The following is a 19,530-nucleotide window of genomic DNA, read 5'->3' on the forward strand; positions in this document are numbered from 1 at the left end:
AGCAACTAATTACCTACCTGAGTCCAAAGAAAACTTTCCTTCTGGGAGGGGAATCTCCCTGAAGGGTTGGATTAGTACCCAGCAAGGCAGCACAGCTCCTCTGTCCAGCTGGTACTCAGTGACACCCTGCTCTCAGGAAAGCAAAAGAGCTAGCCAGAACAGGCAGCAGACAAGCAGCCTGAGGTTCCAAGAGAAAAGGAAGGAAGGTTTCCAGCACTTTTTGATTGTTGTCTACTTTGATTCTGCATCCCCACTGGAGACCCCCACAGACAGGAATGTAGAGTTTTGCAATACCTGGTACAGGTGTAACAAACTCACAGTTTGGATGGCTCAATGAATTTCTAATCGACTGTTCCTTTTTTGTTTTTTTTCTGCCGATCATGGAGCTTAAACTCAGGTCGGGGCACTGTCCATGAGCTTTTGTACTCAAGGCTATCACTCTACCACTTGAGCCACAGCTCCACTTCCAGTTTTAATTAACCACTTCCAGTGGTTAACTAGAGATACGATCCCAGCCTCTTGAGTAGCAAGGATTACAGATGTGAGCCAAGGGCATCTGGCTAATTGACAATTTCTAATGGTGGTGATATCTACACAGTCAGCATAGTAGACATGGTAGCTGTTTTCTCTGAACATTCCACTTCTCTGCACCTTTCCTGTCACCAGGTGCCCAGGCGCACAGTATTGCACTTCTGACATGACCGAATGAAGCTCTGTGGTAGAAGCTGTAGCTTCACACCTAGCTGAGGTGACAGTCACTGAGGGGGTCAAGACAGGAATGGCTGCTTCCGCCAGATAACAGGGGCCTCCTCACTATGGTATAAGGGAGCTTATCCTGCCACAGGTGACCCCTCAACCACTAGCCCTAAATCCTGTTGAGCACATGAATCCCTCACCAAGGGGCTCCCCATGGAGTTCTCAAAATGCAGGATGGGCAGAGCTCCTTCCACCCCTCTAAACAGGCATGCTAGCTCCTGGCCACTTGGAGACCAACTACCATGCAGTTCCAGCTAAGGGCCTCCTGGGCTCACCTTGGGCATGCAGTGCGCGGTGTAGCAGGGGTAGAAGCCCTGCCTGCCAGAAGGAGTAGCAGCCGTCCACCAGCTTGTTGCAGCGGCCCTGAAATCCACCCTCAAACCGCATCTGCCGGCTTGTCACCCATTGCTGAGAAAGGAAAAAAAATGACAGGAGAGGCAGAATGTTAACTAAACATTCACAAAATCCAGCAAGACAGGCTGCTCTGTGGGAAGAAGGCTTCCTTACATATGACTTCTTAGCTCTTGGATTTAGAGGCTCTGGCTTTCTTCCCTCTGGTCTCCACATTGCTTTGATCATTTAATCTGACCCTTTTGAAGCTACTAGTACTTATTTCTGCTCAGTGGCTAACCTTTACTTGGTTCCAATTCAGTGCTGATGCTGAGAATAAAGAGAACAAGTTGATATGTAAGGAGACCTGCAAAAGTGTCTTAGTAAACACAGCATGTGCAGGAAAGCTAACTAAGACCGTCAGTGGCTCTATACTCACTACTCACTGCTCAGGGAACATTTATTCAAAGTAGATAAATGGAATGCTCTGTTATACCTCATCATAGCATCTGCCTCACCTACTACCTGGGGAAATTCACTCCAGGCCTCTCAGCAAGTCCTCCACCAAGACTGAGGCAGCACCCATTTGTTTTGACTATCAGCTGTAGTCTCTAACCGTTTAGCCTCCCATCCTCCAAAAGGAAACTGGCTGGCTGATACGAGTCTTTTACTTTATACACTGGCACTTGATGTTACTCAGTGGTCACATGTGATACCACCATTCCTTCCTTATCTCCAAGTCGTCTAAACACACTGTACTACTAAGATCAAGACAGCCTTGGGGTTGGCTAAAGAATCAACTTTCTGAACAGATATAACATTCATTTCCCATCCCAGTCTATGGAGCAGCCACTGGCCGACACCACAGAACAGTATCACTGCACTGAAAGGTAGAGAGTAGGCTATGTCCCCAGTACCCAGTCTTTTGGATTGAATTCTTGGATATAAACACAATGGACTCATTAGAAAAAGCAGCCCTGACCTCTCTTAATGGTTGTAGTTGTAGTCATAGCAACATTCAGTGACAGTCACAACCACAAATTCTTTTTTTTTTTTTTTGGTCAGTCATGGGGCTTGAACGGCTTGGGTGCTGTCCCTGCACTCTTCAGCTCAAGGCGAGTGCTTTACCACTTGAGCCACAGCGCCACTTCTGGTTTTCTAGTGGTTTACTGGAGATAAGAGTCTCTCGGACTTTCCTGCCTTAGCTGGCTTTGAACCTCGATCCTCAGATCTCAGTCTCCTGAGTAGCTAGGATTACAGGTGTGAGCCACCAGCCACAAATTCTTAAAAGGACAAAGTCCAGCTGGGCACCAGTGACTCATACCTATCACTAGCAACTCAGGAGGCTGAGATCTGAGGATCTTGGTTCAAAGCCAGTTGGGGCAGAAAAGCCCACAAGATTCTCTTTATCTCTAACTACCAAAAAAGCCAGAAGTAGAGCTGTGGCTCAAGTGGTAGAGCAAAAAAGTTCAGGGACAGCACCCCGGCCCTGAGTTCAAGCACCAAGACTTGCACAAAAGAGGAAAAAGGTAAAAACTTGCATAGTTGGTTGAGATAGTAACACATCCTAGTTGGTCTTAAATGACTTGTGCCGAGGGATAATGGCATCTGATGGCAGTAGACTAAGCATTACTCAGGAAGAGAGAAAGTAAGCACTACCTAGGAATCTATTCATTTTTCTCTTTCCCCACTGCTTAAGTAGTCCCAAATGCAATTGATTTTTTTTCTCCCCAATGCCTAAGCCTATTCCCTTGACTAAGGAAGTCATAAAATCCTTTAGATATAGGTCCTGGCTCTTCCAAAGCAAAAGGAAGGGAAGGCGGGAGGAAGTTTGGGTAAGAGTAATATTAACATTTATGGAGCATGTACTGTATAAACAAGGCTGTTTGTGTAAGTTCTCTCCTTTAACCCTCAAAGAACAAGGATTGAGACACATGAAATGCTCAACCTCCCTAGCCATAAAAGAAATGCAAATCAAAACAACATTGAGATACCACCTCACCCCAGTTAGAATGGCTATAATCAAGAACTCTAACAACAACAGATGCTGGAGGGGATGTGGACAGAAGGGAACCTTACTGCATTGTTGGTGGGAGTGTAAACTTGTTCAACCACTTTGGAAAGCAGTATGGAGATTCCTCAAAAGACTCCACATAGAGCTCCCCTATGACCCAGCAATCCCACTTTTGGGCATTTACCCAAACAAGACCACACTAAAGCTACCAGCACGACTATGTTTATTGCAGTATTATTTACCATAGCTAAGATATGGAACCAACCCATTCATTCGTAGATGAATGGATCAAGAAAATATGGTATATATACGCAATGGAATTCTATGCCTCCATCAGAAAGAATGACATTGCCCCATTTGTTAGGAAATGGAAAGAGTTAGAAAAAATTATATTAAGTGAAGTAAGCCAGGCCCAAAGAAACATAGGTCCCATGGTTTCCCTTATTTGCAATAACTAGTATATGTCTGAGTCAAGCAGAAAAGGTTAGACGTTAGGGAAATGAACCCTAAGATATGTATTCAAATGTTTTTCTCTTTCATGCGATTGTTTCTAACACATTTATAAGATTATTTCTTTGTTGCTTTGTATGTCCCTCCTCCACGGTATAACCCATGCTTTCATTGTATTTGATGTCAGTATAATTTGTGGAGGGGAAGGGAAAAAACAAATCGTTTAAATAGGGATACAAGTGGACCCATTGCAACAATGAAATGTACAAGTCGATATGTCAAAAACGAACTTTACAACTTTGGGCGGGGGGAGGATTGGGTAGGGGGACGGGGTGGGGGGAGGAGAATGGGAAGGGATGGGAAGGGGAAACAAAGGAGGAGGCTACAATGCTTGATAAGAATATACTCACTATCTTGCCCATGTAATTGTAACCCCTCTGTACAGTATTTTCACAAAAAAAGTCCTCAAAAAATATATATATAACACCATTCTGATTGATAATAGGAATCTTTAAACTTGTGTATCTTAAAATGACACTCACCTGGATCTGTACATTTGCTAAAACTACTGAATTAGGATTTTGTGTTTCTGAAAAAGCAGCTATTTATATGGATCTATTCATTCTGTCATTGACTATTTCTCCAGAGGGAATACTTCATCAATATAAGGGAAAGCTCAAACAGTAAGAAATATCATCTTAGTATCTACAACTTAAAAAAATCTTTATAGGTCCACCTGTATTCCTATTTAAACCCATTGTGAGATGTACAAGTCATTATGTTGAAAAACGAACTTTACAACTTTGGTGAGTGGAGGGGAAGATTGGGTGGGGTATGGGAAGGGGAAACAAAGAAGGAGGCAACAATGCTTGATAAGAAATGTACTCATTATCTTGTTCATGTAATTGTAACCCCTCTGTATGGTATTTTCACAATAAAAAAAAATCCTAAAAAAAAAAAAGAAGAACAAGAATCGTTCTTCCTACCTTTCAGAAGGGAGAAAAGAACAAAACAAACAAATTAGACAGTTTGCCCAAGGTCACTTGGTTAGAAAACAGCAATGGTATGTATACATATGTGTGTGTGTGTGTGTGTGTGTGTGTGTGTGTGTGTGTGTGTGTGTGTGTGTGTGTGTGTGTGTGTGTGTGTGTGTGTGTGTGTGTATATATATATATATAATATTACCATTATATACTTAGTCAATAATTATATTCCTTAGTTCCACCTGGGACATAGGACTTTTATGTTGCATTCCTTGTTGGTGAACAGATCACCAAGTGTCTCATAAACTCTATGTCCAGTACACAAAGCTAGTCATTTTGAAAAACTTTCTAAAAGAATGTGATGTATAAGAGCTTCCTAAGGAAGAGGATGCTCCTAGCTAAACCTGTAAACAATATAGCAGAAATACTCCACGGTGGGTCCATGATGGGAGCCTGGAACCTGCACTCAAGAACTGTCAGTTATAGCTAATTTGCTTGGAAGTCACAGTCTAGAGAGTGCAAGGTCTCCAAAAGACAAGGGAGAATAGTTTCTCTTTGGTGGCTGTGTGTGTGTATATTTGTGCTCAAGACTGACAGCTTTCTGAATTCATTCTGAATTTCAGCCAGAAGCTGGAGGTCTAGATGTAAATGTTTGGGTATCCTCAATGAAACTACCTGGCTCCATCTGGATGTAGATGCTGAACATTCACATAGACGAGAGAGAAAAAAAAAGCTTCACTTCAAAATGCTTCCAAGTTTTTACAACTTTTTCTCTTCTGAGACACATGATAGCAACTAATCCTGAGACTGAAGCTACTTTTCTTGGAAGTATGAGGAAGGTATTCTGGATCATTCCACGTTTGCAAGAGTTAAGAGGACTTTGGAGTTGGCTTAGCACAATGTGCAGAAAATTTGAAACAGGCAGAGAGACAGCAGAAAAGAAAGCTGAGACTGAGCCTAAGTCTGGACTCTTTCAATTGTCTCAGAACTGTGCTGAGAGCTCCAACATCCCATCTTCTCCCAGGATTTGAAGGTGCTGAGCTCAAGGCTATCTCTATTGGTCTTTCCACAGCCAAACCTCCCCAGAATATCAGACCGACATAGTCACAACCCTAGGAGTTGGAGCTGAGGGGACACAGCTCAGCAGATACTTACTAACAAGCTCTTCAGGTTCAGAGAACATTCCTTCTTGAGGATTACCAGTGCAGCCAGGCCACAGAATGTGTAGCCACCATGGGCTTCCATCCCTGGCACCCCGCCAATGCCACCTTCCCAGTTCTGACACCTAGAAGATATTGAGAAAGGCAGACTGAATGTGTACATGTCCCCTCCACACTGCAGATGGCAGAGAATGACTTTGCTCAGGTAAAGGCAAAAGCCATCACCATTATGAATATAAAAATATTCCAGATCTTGGTTCAAAATACAGACTTAGCCAGGTGCTGGTATCTCATGACTGTAATCCTAGCTACTCAGGAGGCTGGTATCTGAGAGGTATGGTTCAAAGTCAGCCCAGGCAGGAAAGTCCATGAGACTCTTATCTCCAATTAACCACCAAAAAAACAAAAGTAGAGTTGTGGCAAAAAGTAGTACAGTGCTAGCCTTGAGCAAAAGATCTCAGGGACAGCACTAGGCCCTGAGATCCAGTCCCATGACCACCACCACCAACAACAAAAGAACCAAACCCAGAGTGCCTAAAGTACGATTTCTAAACAATAATTATGAGGCTGGGAAGGTGGCTCAGTGGTAGAGTGCTTGCCTTGCATGCATGAGGCCCTGGGTTCCATTCCTCAGTACCACATAAACAGAAAAGGTCGGAAGTGGCACTGTGGCTCAAGTGGTAGAGCACTAGCCTTGAGCTGAAGAGCTCAGGGACAGCGCCCAGGCCCAGAGTTCAAGCCCTATGACTGACAAAAACAAAACAAAAAAATAATAATTACCTTACAACAGCACTATAAAAATTTTAAGAAATGTTGAGTACTAGGATTATCTGCTTTATTAATATATTAGAAATGAGAGGGTAATGGAATGATGCTTACAAAATTCAGAAGGAATATAGTTATAATATTCCTATCTTAGAAATCTCTAACCAAGTAAACGACTAATCAGTTTGTGAATACAGACATAGGCAAGATCTTAAAAGTGTGCCTCCCAGGTGTCATTTGTGGAGATCCACTAGTATGTGCTCCGCTAAAATGAATAAGTAAACCTAAGAGTAATGCCTTCAACAAAGCAAAGAAGTAATTTCATGCCAAAAGGAAGCTTGTAGATGCCTGCTGTGCAACAAGCTGAGAACAATCTGCCCAGACTGAAGCAAGAGGGCAGAGAGCTCCAGGAAGGATAACTCAGGACACAGGCGTGCACACACGCGTGCGCAGGCACACACACACACACACACACAAAGTGCATGCACTCATGCACGCACATACCCATACATGACTGCCTGTGTGTTTCACTATGTGGGGAATAATTTTATAGTTCTGACAGAATTTCTGGAATGAATTCCTGATGCATACATTTATGACATGTACATTAACTCCAGGAAAATCAAAGTAATGGAAAAAAATAAGATCATAGTATACTATGTGGTTTCACATTGTTATATTTAGATGGTTAAAAAAAAAGTACTACTACATTGACGAGAAATATAAAATAAAAATAGTATATATGTAACCGTTTGTGTGTGCCTGTCCTGGGGCTTGAACTCAGGGCTTAGGGTGCTGTCCCTCAGCTTTCTTGCTCAAGGCTAGTACTCTGCCACTTGAGCCACAGCTCTACTTCTAGCTTTTTGATGATTAACTGAAGATAAGTCTCTTGGATTTGACTACCTGAGCTGGCTTTGAACTACAATCTCAGATTTCAGTCTCCTGAGTACCCAAGATTTACACACAAGAGCCACTGGTGCCCAGCTCTCTCATCTCTTTCATAAGAGTTTCTGCAGGAGTGGAATTACTGATTCATAGCCAGGGTACTTTATGATATTGCTAAACTGCTCTAGACTGCTAAAATCAATTCAAACTCACACCTATACTGTTTACCAAAGTTTTGAGCCTTTACCATCTAAATAATAAAACGCTGGAAAACTTAACAGTTTAAAATATTTTTAAATGCACAATCATGTAATCCTGAGTCATCTCTTATAATTTTATATTTCTTTGCAGTCTACAGTGAAGTCTTGGCCACCTGGTCTCCAAGAAGTCAGGAAACCCTGGCTTTCTCACCTTGCTATCCATTCCGCAGTGCCTTCAAAGAGGTCTGGAGTGATGATGTTGGTCAGAGAGGCCACCGAGGCAGCGCAGTATGCACTTCTGGAGACACAAACAGAGGAAAACATAGTGTGCTTTATTTAAGAATGCATCTAGTGTCCTGGCTCAGTGAGCTCCGTAGGTGGATTGCTTGCCTTGCCAAGTAAGCAGAGATTACCTCCCGTCCTCACTCCTGGCACCTAGTCAGTCCTCCCAAGTCTCCAACTGAGAGGTGTGGTATTCTATTTGGACAGAGTTGCTCACAGCATGGCCTCAGTGAGAGAACATGACATTCTATTCTCCCTACCTCCAAATGGCCAAATAGACATCAGAGGAAATAACAGCCATATCAGTTCATGTCAAAAGTAGCTTTAGCTCCTCTACTCAAAGACCTACAGTGGTTTCTATTATTCATTCAGGGATCTGGTTTATATGCAAGGGCTTCCGATGTGCTGCTCTCTCATTCAGATGGCAGGACTGTACAGATTTCTGTGGAATTGGTGCCTAAGGAATTAGAACTTTACATTTTCTGCAACAGGCACACTCCAGAGCAGACCACTGAACTCTAATAGTTGCTTAAGCAAAACAAGAGGAACAGGAATAGACATAGCTCTTAAACACCAGGAGGAAAGGAACTCTAGTTTCCAACATCTCACCAATACACACACAGAAACATCTTCCAATAAAAACAAAGGAATGCTGTCGTCATTGTTGCTCATTTTTGCTATTGGTGCTGGGAATTGAACCCAGAGTTCATGCTAAGTAATATGCTCCACCACTGAGTTATATTCAAAGACTCTTCTTTTTTGTTTGTTTGTTTTTTTGGTCAGTCATGAGGTTTGAATTCTGGGCCTGGGCGCTGTCCCTGAGCTCTTCAGCTCAAGGCGAGTGCTTTACCACTTGAGCCACAGTGTCACTTCCGGTTGGAGATAAGAGTCTCACAGACTTTCTTGCCTGGGCTGGCTTTGAACCTCAAACCTCAAGTCTCAGCCTCCTGAGTAGCGAGGATAACAGGCGTGAGCCACTGGCACTAGGCTCAAGGTCTTCTTTTTTTTTAAAGCATTATCCCACTTTTGATTTGGGATAATTTTTACCATCCCAGCCCTAATTCTTCTCAGTATACATTCTAGTTCAGCTTCTCTCATCTTTTACAATATAAAACAACACAAAGTCAAACTTACTGAGTATTCCATAGAAATCTCTGCATTAGCTATAAGCAGGATAATCCTACTAGCACGGTTGTCAGCCTGGTTCCTGCTGGCCAAAGCAGGGCAAAGCTTAGCTGCACCAGCAGGCATTGGAAGCCTGAAAGAGTCATGTGTGCCAGCACCAAATGTTGGCATTTACCATAAGCTAACTACAAAAATTTGATCCAATTGCCCAGGTCTTCAGCCTCTGGAATAGCCTCAGACGTATTTTTTGAGGCTCTGAATCCTAATGTAACCTATGAAGCAGGGAGGTAGCTTGTGATGGCATTTGCCTTGCATCAATGCAAAAACTAAGCAGTGATGACAAAGTCACCAATTCTAGATCTCACACTGAGTTGGGGAGGGAACAAGACACAAGTTCTTCAGGTGGTTTCTTCCTTCCTCCTTCCATGTGTCCAGCCATCCAAGGACTCCAATTTGTTTGCTTCTCTCCATTACTTCATCCTCTCTGCTGTCATCCAAATCTGAATCGCTATCTTCCAACTGGATCAATCTCCTGTCCAGTCTCCCTTCATCCAGCCCTGAAACTGAAGACTTTTGCAAAAACACTACAATCTATTCAGTGCACCTGGACACCTGGAAAATTTCTAGCAAGATACAAATCAGATCACGTCACTTTCTACTTAATACCACAAAAATAAACTCCAGAATCTGGAAGGAGTGTTTTGGACCTCCTCAGTCCATTTCTGCGCTGTCTTCAGCTTCATGGCTCCTTCTGACCACAGGCTCCCTACATTTCAGTAACACTCAGCCTTTCCTGTCTTGCAGATATCCTTTTCTGTCATATTAATTTTTTTTTTCCAGTCCTGGGGCTTGAACTCAGGGCCTTGGTGCTGTTCCTGAGCTTCTTTGTGCTCATGGCTAGTGTTCTACCACTTGAGCAACAACACCACTTTCAGCTTTTTCTGAGTCATTTCTTGGAATTAAGAGTCTCATGGACTTTGCTACCCAAGCTGGCTTCAAACTGTGATCCTCAAATCTCAGCCTCCTAATAAGTAGCCAGGATTACAGGCATTAGCCACCAGCACCCAGCATCACATCAACTTTTGTTAATGCTGATCCCTGCCTCAAGAAACTGGATGCAGACTACAAACTTTTATCCATTATTCATATCTTCCTCCACTGTGCAAATAAAAAGCATGGCCTCCATGATGGAATATTCCCAGAAGAGAGAAGTAGAGGAGACTATGGCTCAGAGGAACACATCCATCCTATTGAAGTTGTCCTGCATTTGTCTATCAGGTATAAACAAGAACAGAGAGAAAGGCTGGTGCTAGAATAAATGAGCTGAAGAATAATCATACTGAGAAAGGTACATGAGAAAATAACAAAAGAGTCTTGCTATGGGTCATTTGCTTTTGCCTAATCTCACTCTGTAGCCCAGGTAGCTTCAAACTCATGACCCTCTGGCCTCAGCCTCCATTGAAATGTGCAGTGCCACCACCACACACAGCTCTTTCTCTATACCTCCAAACCAATGAATAAATCAGATACTTAAGCCGGAATATTAATCAATGTGCCCAGAGGCAAACCTAGACAATAATGGTAATAAGATAGTTTTGATATAGAAAACTCACAAAAAATATCTTTTTCAGACTAAATAATTAGAAAATGATATAAAATCTCAATAACCACTGCCTTTGAGAAATAACTTATTCAGTGATTTCTCTACATGCCTCATAAGTAATATCCTGCCAGGTAAAGAAGCTACTTGCTACAAGCATATCAGACACAGTGCCTTGATAAGCAAGTACCAGTGTGCTAGTGCAACATCACTGCACTGCACTCTATTGGCCCATAAGGCTCTCTGCACCTTGGGAAGGAATGATCACTGACTAGGGAGAAGCTCAGGTGTTCAGCATTCTCAGGATTTCATCAAATTCAACAGAAAGTATTTACTGAGTCACTGCTGGGACTTTTTTTTTTCTCCACAAGAGATGAACTATATTACTTATATAAATAAGTATGTCAATAATGTACATTAATATATATTATATCTGAGTTATAATATTACACTGTATAGTCATATCACAGTATATAATTTTATAGCAAACATAAAGATTTTTTTCTTTTTCTTTTTTTGTTGGTCATAGGGCTTAAACTCAGGGCCTGGGTGCTGTTCCTAAGCTTTTTTGCAGAGCCACAGCTCTGAAGCTTCCAGCTTTTTTGGTAGTTAGGAGCTAAGACTTTCCTGGACTTTCCTGCCTGGGATAGTTTCAAACTGCAATCCTCAGATCCCAGCCTCCTCAGTAGCTAGGATTACAGGCATGAGCCACCGGCACCCAGCTTATTTTACTTATGTTTTATGGCCTTTACATAAAGAAGAGATAATGACTCTTAGGATATCTGTATCACTTCCCCAATCACTGTGGCCTTGTGTCACTGACACATCATTCTGCACGTTGCTCAGTGGGATAAAGCAGTACATCTGCCATGCTGCTTTTCTGGCCTGGCATCACTAACACAGTTGAGCTCCAGAAGCCATGGATGCAACCACCTGAGAAAACCCCCACTCACCTTACGTCTACCTCACCTCCAACGTGCATGAGAAAAGAGCCGTCAGGCTGCTTTAGTGAGTACAGATACTGAAGAAGCTTCTCTCTGAGGCAAGCAGGAGGGAGAGAGGCAGAAACAGTGGTCAGTGAGGTACAGCAGCCGGGCAGCCCTTCCGGGTCTCTGTCACTGCTGGCTGTGGTCATACCTGTTAATGACATCGTAGGCCTCCTCGGTGCCAATGATGCATAGTGCATTGACAGCTGCATAGGTAGGTGCGAGGTGTGGGTACTGCCCAGGGCCTCCTCCAAAGCCACCTTCTGGGCTTTGACACAGCTCCAGGAACTGACACACACTAGTTACATGGCCAAGGGGAAAAACAAAGTCAGAGAACATTCATTTCAAAATTCCAATGCCACCAGATTGCCCATCTTTCTGCTAGCTTCCCTACCTCTAAAGTTGGAAAATCCCTTACCTCTTATTTGTTAAAAATAATGTCCCCTCGCCCAGAGGCTTAGCTTTCCACTAAACTATCATCAGTTCAGTATGTCTTCCAATCTTTTCCTGTTGCTGTTCTTGTAGTACTGGGGTTTGCATTCAGGGCCTTCTACCACTTTGAGCCATACCTCCAGCTACATGCATTCCTATCAGTTTTGTATTTAAGCATTGCCTTTCATAAAGACAATGAAGAAACAACCTTTCATACACAAGGGTGAGGGTCTTGTGTATCTTTATCAAACCTTTCTCATATTTTTTCATTCAGCTTCACATCTTGGATTTGAAATCCAGCCTCCTTCCTTGCCTTTGAATTTTGACCAGCACTTAGTGGTCAACTGCTTCTTTCCACACTAGCCACCCCAGTCTAGATTCTCTCCTTGGCTGGTGGTGAATACTTGGAGACATCTCTCTCTCCCATGTGTGCCCTGGAGGGTTGCTGTTCTGTTTCTTCTGTTGCTAGGAAGGAACAATCTCTGAGTGGAGTCTGCCCCCATGGCTAGGAGTGTGACAGAGGGCCTGTCATGCTCTCCAACAGAAGTGAACACAAGCAAAGCCCAAATGGCTCACGTCATAAGGACAGCTTGGCAATTTGTGAGTTCTTGGAGAATTTTCCACATGAATCCACAGAGGTTCCAGTTCCTGAACTGGGAGCAACTTTAATGAGGGTTTGCCTCTGAGAAGGCATCAGGGTACCCAAAAGTTATATTCCTGCTTTAGGTGAAATAAGAAAGCCCTTATCTGTCCAAAGTCCTCTGAAGTTCACCAGGAAGAAGTACACGGCCCTCATTAGCAAGTTGCTTCCCTAGCCTACACTCTGCAGGTCACACAAGGCCTTATGGTTAGGAAAACCTCCACTTAAGAGGACATGAACAAAGTCCATGTCTTTCAAGTGGTCAGGGGCCTTCTTTTCTGGCTTGTTCACCTAGTTTTTTTCTGTTGGTAGTGGGGCCTGAACTCTGGGTCTGGGTGCTCTCCCTCAGCTCTTCAGCTCAAGGCAAGTGCTCTACCACTTGAGCCACAGCACCACTTCCGGGTTTTTTTCTGTTTATATGGTGCTGAGGAATGGAACCCAGGGCCTCATGCATGCAAGGCAAGCGCTCTACCACTGAGCCACCTTCCCAGCCCTCACCTCGTTTTTTTCTTATCCACTGCTTACAGAGAGACCACTTAGGGCTAACCCCCATGAAGACACAAGTTCATGATTGCTTTTCCATATCATGTGCTTTGGATTCCAGGCCCTCCATTACTTGGGCAAGGACAGCAACAGAAAAAGCTACTGACGTGGCATTTGAGTCTTGAAATCCTCACAGGTCAAAAAAATGCTCATTTACTTCTAAAAATTTGCTGTAGGAAACAAGGCTTGAGACTAAAACTTGGTACACAGATTACTCTGCAACACATTTTTAATAAAAATGTTCATAAAGATGCCAGGCGCCAGTGGCTCACGCCTGTAATCCTAGCTACTCAGGAGGCTGAGCTCTGAGGATGGCGGTTCAAAGCCAGCCCAGGCAGTAAAGTCCATGAGACACATATCTCCAATAAACCACCAAAAAACCAGAAGTGGTGCTGTGGCTCAAGTGGTAGAGTACTAGCCTTGAGCTAAAGAGCCGAAGGACAGCGCCCAGGCCCAGAGTTCATGCCCTAGGACCAACTAAAAAAAAAAAAAATTCATAAAGAGATACAGTGATTCTTAACATGTTTACCAAATCCTCCTAAATTCTTAGGTCATCTCCCAGAAACAAAAAAACTACTAAGCTCAAGTCCGAATGAAGGGTGGCCTGAATGACCTACCAAAACCTTTCCATACTAGAAAAACAAAAGGTTTTAGCTGACCTAACTGAATAGTCTGAGGTTGGGAAAGTATTCAAAAGTAGCCACATGAGTGAGGTTCAGGGTTTGATTTCCCACAGTGGGAAACAAAAAAACAAAAAATGTAACAGCACTGATATTTTTTCAGAGACAAGATGTCACTATGTAGCCCAAATTGTCCTCGAACTTAGAATCCTCCTGCGTCAACTTCAACTGGGATTCCAGGTCTGAAACACCACACCCAGCTCAACAGTTTCTTTTTCTTTTATTTTTTTTTATTGTGAGAATACGTACAGAGGAGTTACAATTACATGGGAAGAAGAGCCATCCATTTGCTTCCCTAGCTCCTCAGAACAAAATACTTCTGACCTAGTAGCCTAGAGTCTGGACTAAGTGGGGATCTGGATGTACTAGCCTCCATGCCAAACCCCGTCAGCTGACACACTGCATCTGTCTTAGGGTTGTGCTAGAGAGGCGAGGCTTCTCTGGAGTTTCACACTTCTGTATTACAGAACATTCTGATCCTGAGGCTTCCTACTTGCACCTTAAGGAACTGACAAATTGGCCATGACAAACCCAGCTGTCAGTAACAGCCTTCTTAGCAATTCTGAACACCAAAATGTTCATGACACTTCAGTCTACCAAAAGGGGGAGAAAAACTTATTTTAGACACCAAAAATTCACCAAGTAATAAGAAATTACAAGCAGGAAGTACTATGCAAACATCAAGAGGGGCACACTTGTGAAAAATAAGTTCACAAGCATGGCTTAGATATGCTAAGGACATATGCATAGTAAAGGTAGACGCAGATCAGTTATCATTAATATTAGCAAAGCTTTTATTGCTAGCGTATGTGATAATTATTACTAACAAAGTAGAAAAGTTTCTTCTACATAGGATGGTTTTTTCAGACACAAAGTATAAGCATGAGAACCCATGGAGTAATAAAGAATAAACAGAAGCTCAGGCATATCAAAGCAGGAAAGAATGTAGGCCTCTCAATATTACCAAATTTTCAGATGACTCAGATACCCACAAAGTCTGAGCACTAGTCTTTGCTAAACAATTAGAATAACTTGGGAGTTGTGGGAAAAATTAATGCCCCTGCCTAATATCAATTAAATATCAATTAAATCATAATCACAGAAGGTAAGCCAGGCTGGCAGAAATTTTTAAAACTTCCTATGTGATGCCAATGTTCACCCAACTGCCAGTGTTTCTTCAACTTAAGTGTGCACGGAAATCACCTGGGGATCTTGTCACACAGTAAGTCTAATTCAGGATTAAGACTGGTCTGAGATTCTGTGTTTCTAACAAGTTTTCAGGTGATGGCAGTGCTGTCGGCCTGGGAACCACATTTTGGGTAGCAATGAGATAGAGCTACACTGTCCAACTGGTGGCCACTAGTCACATGAGGCTATTTAAGTTTTAATTTAATTAAAAAATTCAACTCCGGGGCTGGGAAGGTGGCTCAGTGGTAGAGCGCTCGCCTTGCATGCATGAGGCCCTGGGTTCGGATTCCTCAGCACCACATAAGCAAAAAGAAAAAAAGCCGGAAGTGGCGCTATGTCTCAAGCGGTAGAGTGCTAGCCTTGAGCTGAAGAGCTGAGGGACAGCACCAAGGCCCAGAGTTCAGGCCCCATGACCGGACCAAAAAAAAAAAAAAATTCAACTCCTTGGTTACATAGAACACATTTCAAGTGTCAGTAGCCTGGCTAGAAGCTAACATATTAGACCACATGGCAGGCTCCATTGAACAGTAACCATTAAATTGTTAAGAGGATCAAGTTGAAAGCAAGAGAATAACTATTTGCCTTACAAGGAATTTACTTGGATTTTTAGGTGATAGTTTAAAGTTGGAGTAAATGATTCTGGATAGAATTGTTACCAGTGGGAATTAAGTATGATCAGTAAATAGTCAAATAAAATAAAATGAACAGGGGCACAAATCAAAGACTACTAAGAATTTTTAAAAAAGTGAAACAGGCACAAGAAGCAAGTAATATATTTAGGGAAAGGGTGGAGTGAGAAATCATAAAGATACAAGATAGAAAATGACCGGAAATACATCAGGAAAAGGACCAGAGAATTTAGGTCCAGAGAATTATTGATTGTGGCCAATCAATAACAAAATATAATTATTAAAGCATCATTGTAGGGCCGGGTGCTGGTGGCTCACACCTGTAATCCTAGCTACTCAGGAGGCTGAGATCTGAGGATCGCGGTTCAAAGCCAGCCCGGGCAGGAGAGACTGTGAGACTCCTATCTCCAATAAACCACCAGAAAACCAGAAGTGGCGCTGTAGCTCAAGTGGTAGAGCGCTCGCCTTGAGCTGAAGAGCTGAGGGACAGCGCCCAGGCCCAGAGTTCAGGCCCCACGACTGACAAAAAAAAAAAAAAAAAAAAAAAAAAAGCATCATTGTAAACACAGCATTGGCCAGAAACAATTATCTGGCCCTTAGCTTCCATTTCTATTGTTCCAACTCAAAGAGAATTCAGATTATACTTATAAAAATACCTAAACATCAAAAAATGATACTAAGGATGAGAAGGGAACAAAATATTAAAAGGCTTAATATTATGGACAACCATAGTGAAGATACTACTCAGCAAAACACTTCATATATGCAAAGCATAATTTTACAAACTTTCTAACAGTCAAAATTGAGGCTAACCTAAAGCAAGAATTTAGGCTAGATTAAGGAAAAAAAAAAAAAAAACACAAAACCATAAGACTCAGAATGTAGCTCAGTGCTTGCCTAACATGCAGGAAGGCCTGGGTTCAAACTCCAGTACACTGAACAACAACAACAACAAAAACAACAAAACAACTACAGCAAAAAAAGATGTTAGCACAGATTCAAGGCCTAAATAGATTATAAAGATAATGGACATTTTGGAAAAGCAATCATCTTGGCTTAGGAATAGAGGCAAATGCAAGATACATGAGTGACATAATGCTTCTTCTAGTACTAATTCTTCCAAATGTTAGACTGTAAAACATCTTCATTCAACATAGCTGAGAGAGGCAATGTTCCCCCTTGGTGGAGCCACTAATAGGTCAGTAAAAGATAAGCAGCATCTATTGTTGGTTCTAGGAGGCTGGAGCTATTCACAGAACTCCCACCAAACACCAACAATCCTTTCCATGTCTGCTGTTTGGAAAATGTGGCCAAGTCTAAGTAGGTTACTTTACCTTTGGCTTACTGATGTTTGGGGTGGACAGTTCCCTTTCAGAGATGGTGGTACAATCAGCAACATCCCTGATCTATACCCTCTAGATGCCATCAGAAGTTGGTCCCCAAAGCACACTGCCTAGATTAAATAGTGTCCTCACTGAATGGCAAGAAAACATACTAATTATATTTTCATTAGAAAATTAGAAGGAAATAGGCAGGGCACAGTGGCTCAAGCCTATAATTCTGGCAACTTGGGATGCAGAGACCAGATGACTAGGCCTAAGGCCAGCATAGCATACAAGTTTGGGAGACTTTATCTCAACCAATAGCTAGGTATAGTGCTAGATACCTGTCATTCCAAGTTAACAGGGGAAGTACAATGGCTGGGTACAGTGGTGCACACCTGTTATCCCTGTACAAATTGGAAGATCTCAGTCCACGCTGACCTAAATATAAAGTAAGACCCAATCAGGAAAATGAGCAACAAAATAAAGGGACTGGTAGAGTAGCTTGAATGGTAGAGTACCTGTCTTGCAAATGAGGCCCTGAATTCAATCTACAGTACTACTAAAATTATATAAGGAGCTCCCAATAGTCTTTTCTTTTTTAAAAACAATTAGCCTTTAGAAACAATAAAGCACAGAAATAGCAAGTTTTGAATTTCTTTGGAAAAGCTTTATAAACTGAAAAGTTCTAAAATAGTATTAAGTTAAATAGTATTAAATTAAACTAACTTAATTATAAAAATTAAAAACCTCACTTCGGTAGTGTCAATGTCTCCCTGTAATTTTTATTTTGCTGTTTGTTTCATTAAAGTTGCTTTTAATAGAAAAGAATGGTAATCTCATTAAAGTACTTCCTTCAGTGTTAAACCATTAAATAAAGCAAACATCTAACGTATTTTATGTAAACACACATATAAATTCGCATGTGTAATCTCTTAGGAGGCAAGCTAAATTCCTACCTGTGAATATATTTATTGTTCTTGAAACATCTGATTTTTGGCCGTAATAAAAGCCTAGCCTTGCTAATTTGGTTCAGCAGTCACAGTAGCTGATCAAGTGATTTTTGTCCACTAGAGGGAACCCTGCTTTGTCATACCATTCCATAAACAAACAGAAGCATCAGAGAGAACAAAATAGAAAAGCGTGAGAAACATTCATATCATGCATAAAGTGTGTGAGTACACATGTGTTGAATGTCAGGGAGGGTAGGGAAGAGGGCAGGAACACAATAAAACTCTCCCCAAATGCCTTCTGGGTCACCTTTTTACATGAGGGAAAAACACTGATAGCATTGCAAAGCATTCCTTTTCCTTGTGCAAAATAAAAGGGAGTGTCATATTTTAGGTAGTACTTTAAAAAACACTTTTTTATAAAAGCCATTAAGATTGCTCTGAATCTTCAAAAAAAATGCTTATTTCTTTAGTAGTCAGAACTACTAGCCTGTGTTCATAACCTATTATTGGTACCTAGAATTAATTGTCTGCTTAGCCTAAAACAAAAAACAATACCATTATTGGAACACTGTCATTCTTTTTCTCTTTGGAGGAAGTACTGGATTTGAGGTAAGGGTCTCACACTTGGTAGGCAGGTACTCTACCAATTGAGCCTTTTTTGCTTTAGTGATTTTTCAGGTAAGGTCTTAGACTATTTGCCTAAGCTGGCTTTAGACTGAGATCCTTCTACCATCATCTCCATCTCCCTAATAGCTGGGGTTATAAATATGAGCCACCATGCCTGGCCAAATCTATCGTTCGTGTGTGTGTGTGTGTGTGTGTGTGTGTGTGTGTGTGTGTGTGTGTGTGTGTGTGTGTGTGTGTGTGTGTGTGTGTGTGTGTGTTGGAACATGGGGCTTGAACTTGGGGCCTGGGTGCTGTCTCTAAGCTATTTTTGCTCAAGGCAAGCACTCTACCACTTTGAGCCACAGAGTTTTCAGGTGGTTAATTGAAAATAACAGTCTTACAGTCTCACAGACTTTTCTGCCAGATTGGCTTTGAACAGTGATTCCAGATCTCAGCCTCTTAAGTGACTAGGATTATAGGCATGAGCCACCAAACTGGGCTAAAATATTTTATTTTTTATTTTATTTTATTGCCAGACATGGGGCTTGAACTCAAGAGCTTAGGACTGTCACTGAGCTCTTTTGCTCAAGGCTAGTGCTCTACCACTTTGAGCCATAGCGCTATTAAATTTGTCATTCTTTCATAGTTCTTAAGATCATAATTAGTCATAGTAGTACATGCTTATATTCCTAGCACTCAAGAGGGGAGATAAGAAGATCAGGGAGAGACCTTCCTGGTTGCATAGACCTTGTCTCAAAAAAAAAAAAAGAAAAAGTTATTAAAATTAATGCTCATAAGAATCATGGATAAAGCTTTAAGGCAGCTATAAAATAGAAAATTCTTGAAATTGGGACAAATCAGCTAGTTTGTTTTTAAGACAGGATCTTGTTATGTAACCAACCCTAGCTGGCCTCAAATTCTCTTTCCTTCTTCCTCTGCCAGCTATGTGCTGGTATTACAGGCCTGCATTACCATGCCGGGTAGGTCTTTATTGTTCAAAC

At 42.0% G+C, this 19,530-nt stretch overlaps 1 protein-coding gene across 1 annotated transcript in view; it reads right to left on the reverse strand.

The window, feature by feature from the left end:
* Fntb (farnesyltransferase, CAAX box, beta) overlaps window positions 1–19,530 on the reverse strand; it is a 56,120-nt gene that overhangs the window by 9,190 nt on the left and 27,400 nt on the right. Inside the window, exons 5-9 of the mRNA XM_042691796.1 lie at window positions 11,688–11,834; window positions 11,504–11,587; window positions 7,755–7,841; window positions 5,689–5,818; window positions 1,032–1,164 (exon numbers count right to left, since the gene is read on the reverse strand). Of these exons, the coding sequence (XP_042547730.1) occupies window positions 1,032–1,164; window positions 5,689–5,818; window positions 7,755–7,841; window positions 11,504–11,587; window positions 11,688–11,834 (581 nt within the window). The remainder of the gene's footprint in view (window positions 1–1,031; window positions 1,165–5,688; window positions 5,819–7,754; window positions 7,842–11,503; window positions 11,588–11,687; window positions 11,835–19,530) is intronic.

Source organism: Dipodomys spectabilis, unplaced genomic scaffold (assembly GCF_019054845.1).
Source record: "Dipodomys spectabilis isolate Male_0828 unplaced genomic scaffold, ASM1905484v1 ptg000146l, whole genome shotgun sequence".
NCBI classification, from domain to species: domain Eukaryota; kingdom Metazoa; phylum Chordata; class Mammalia; order Rodentia; family Heteromyidae; genus Dipodomys; species Dipodomys spectabilis.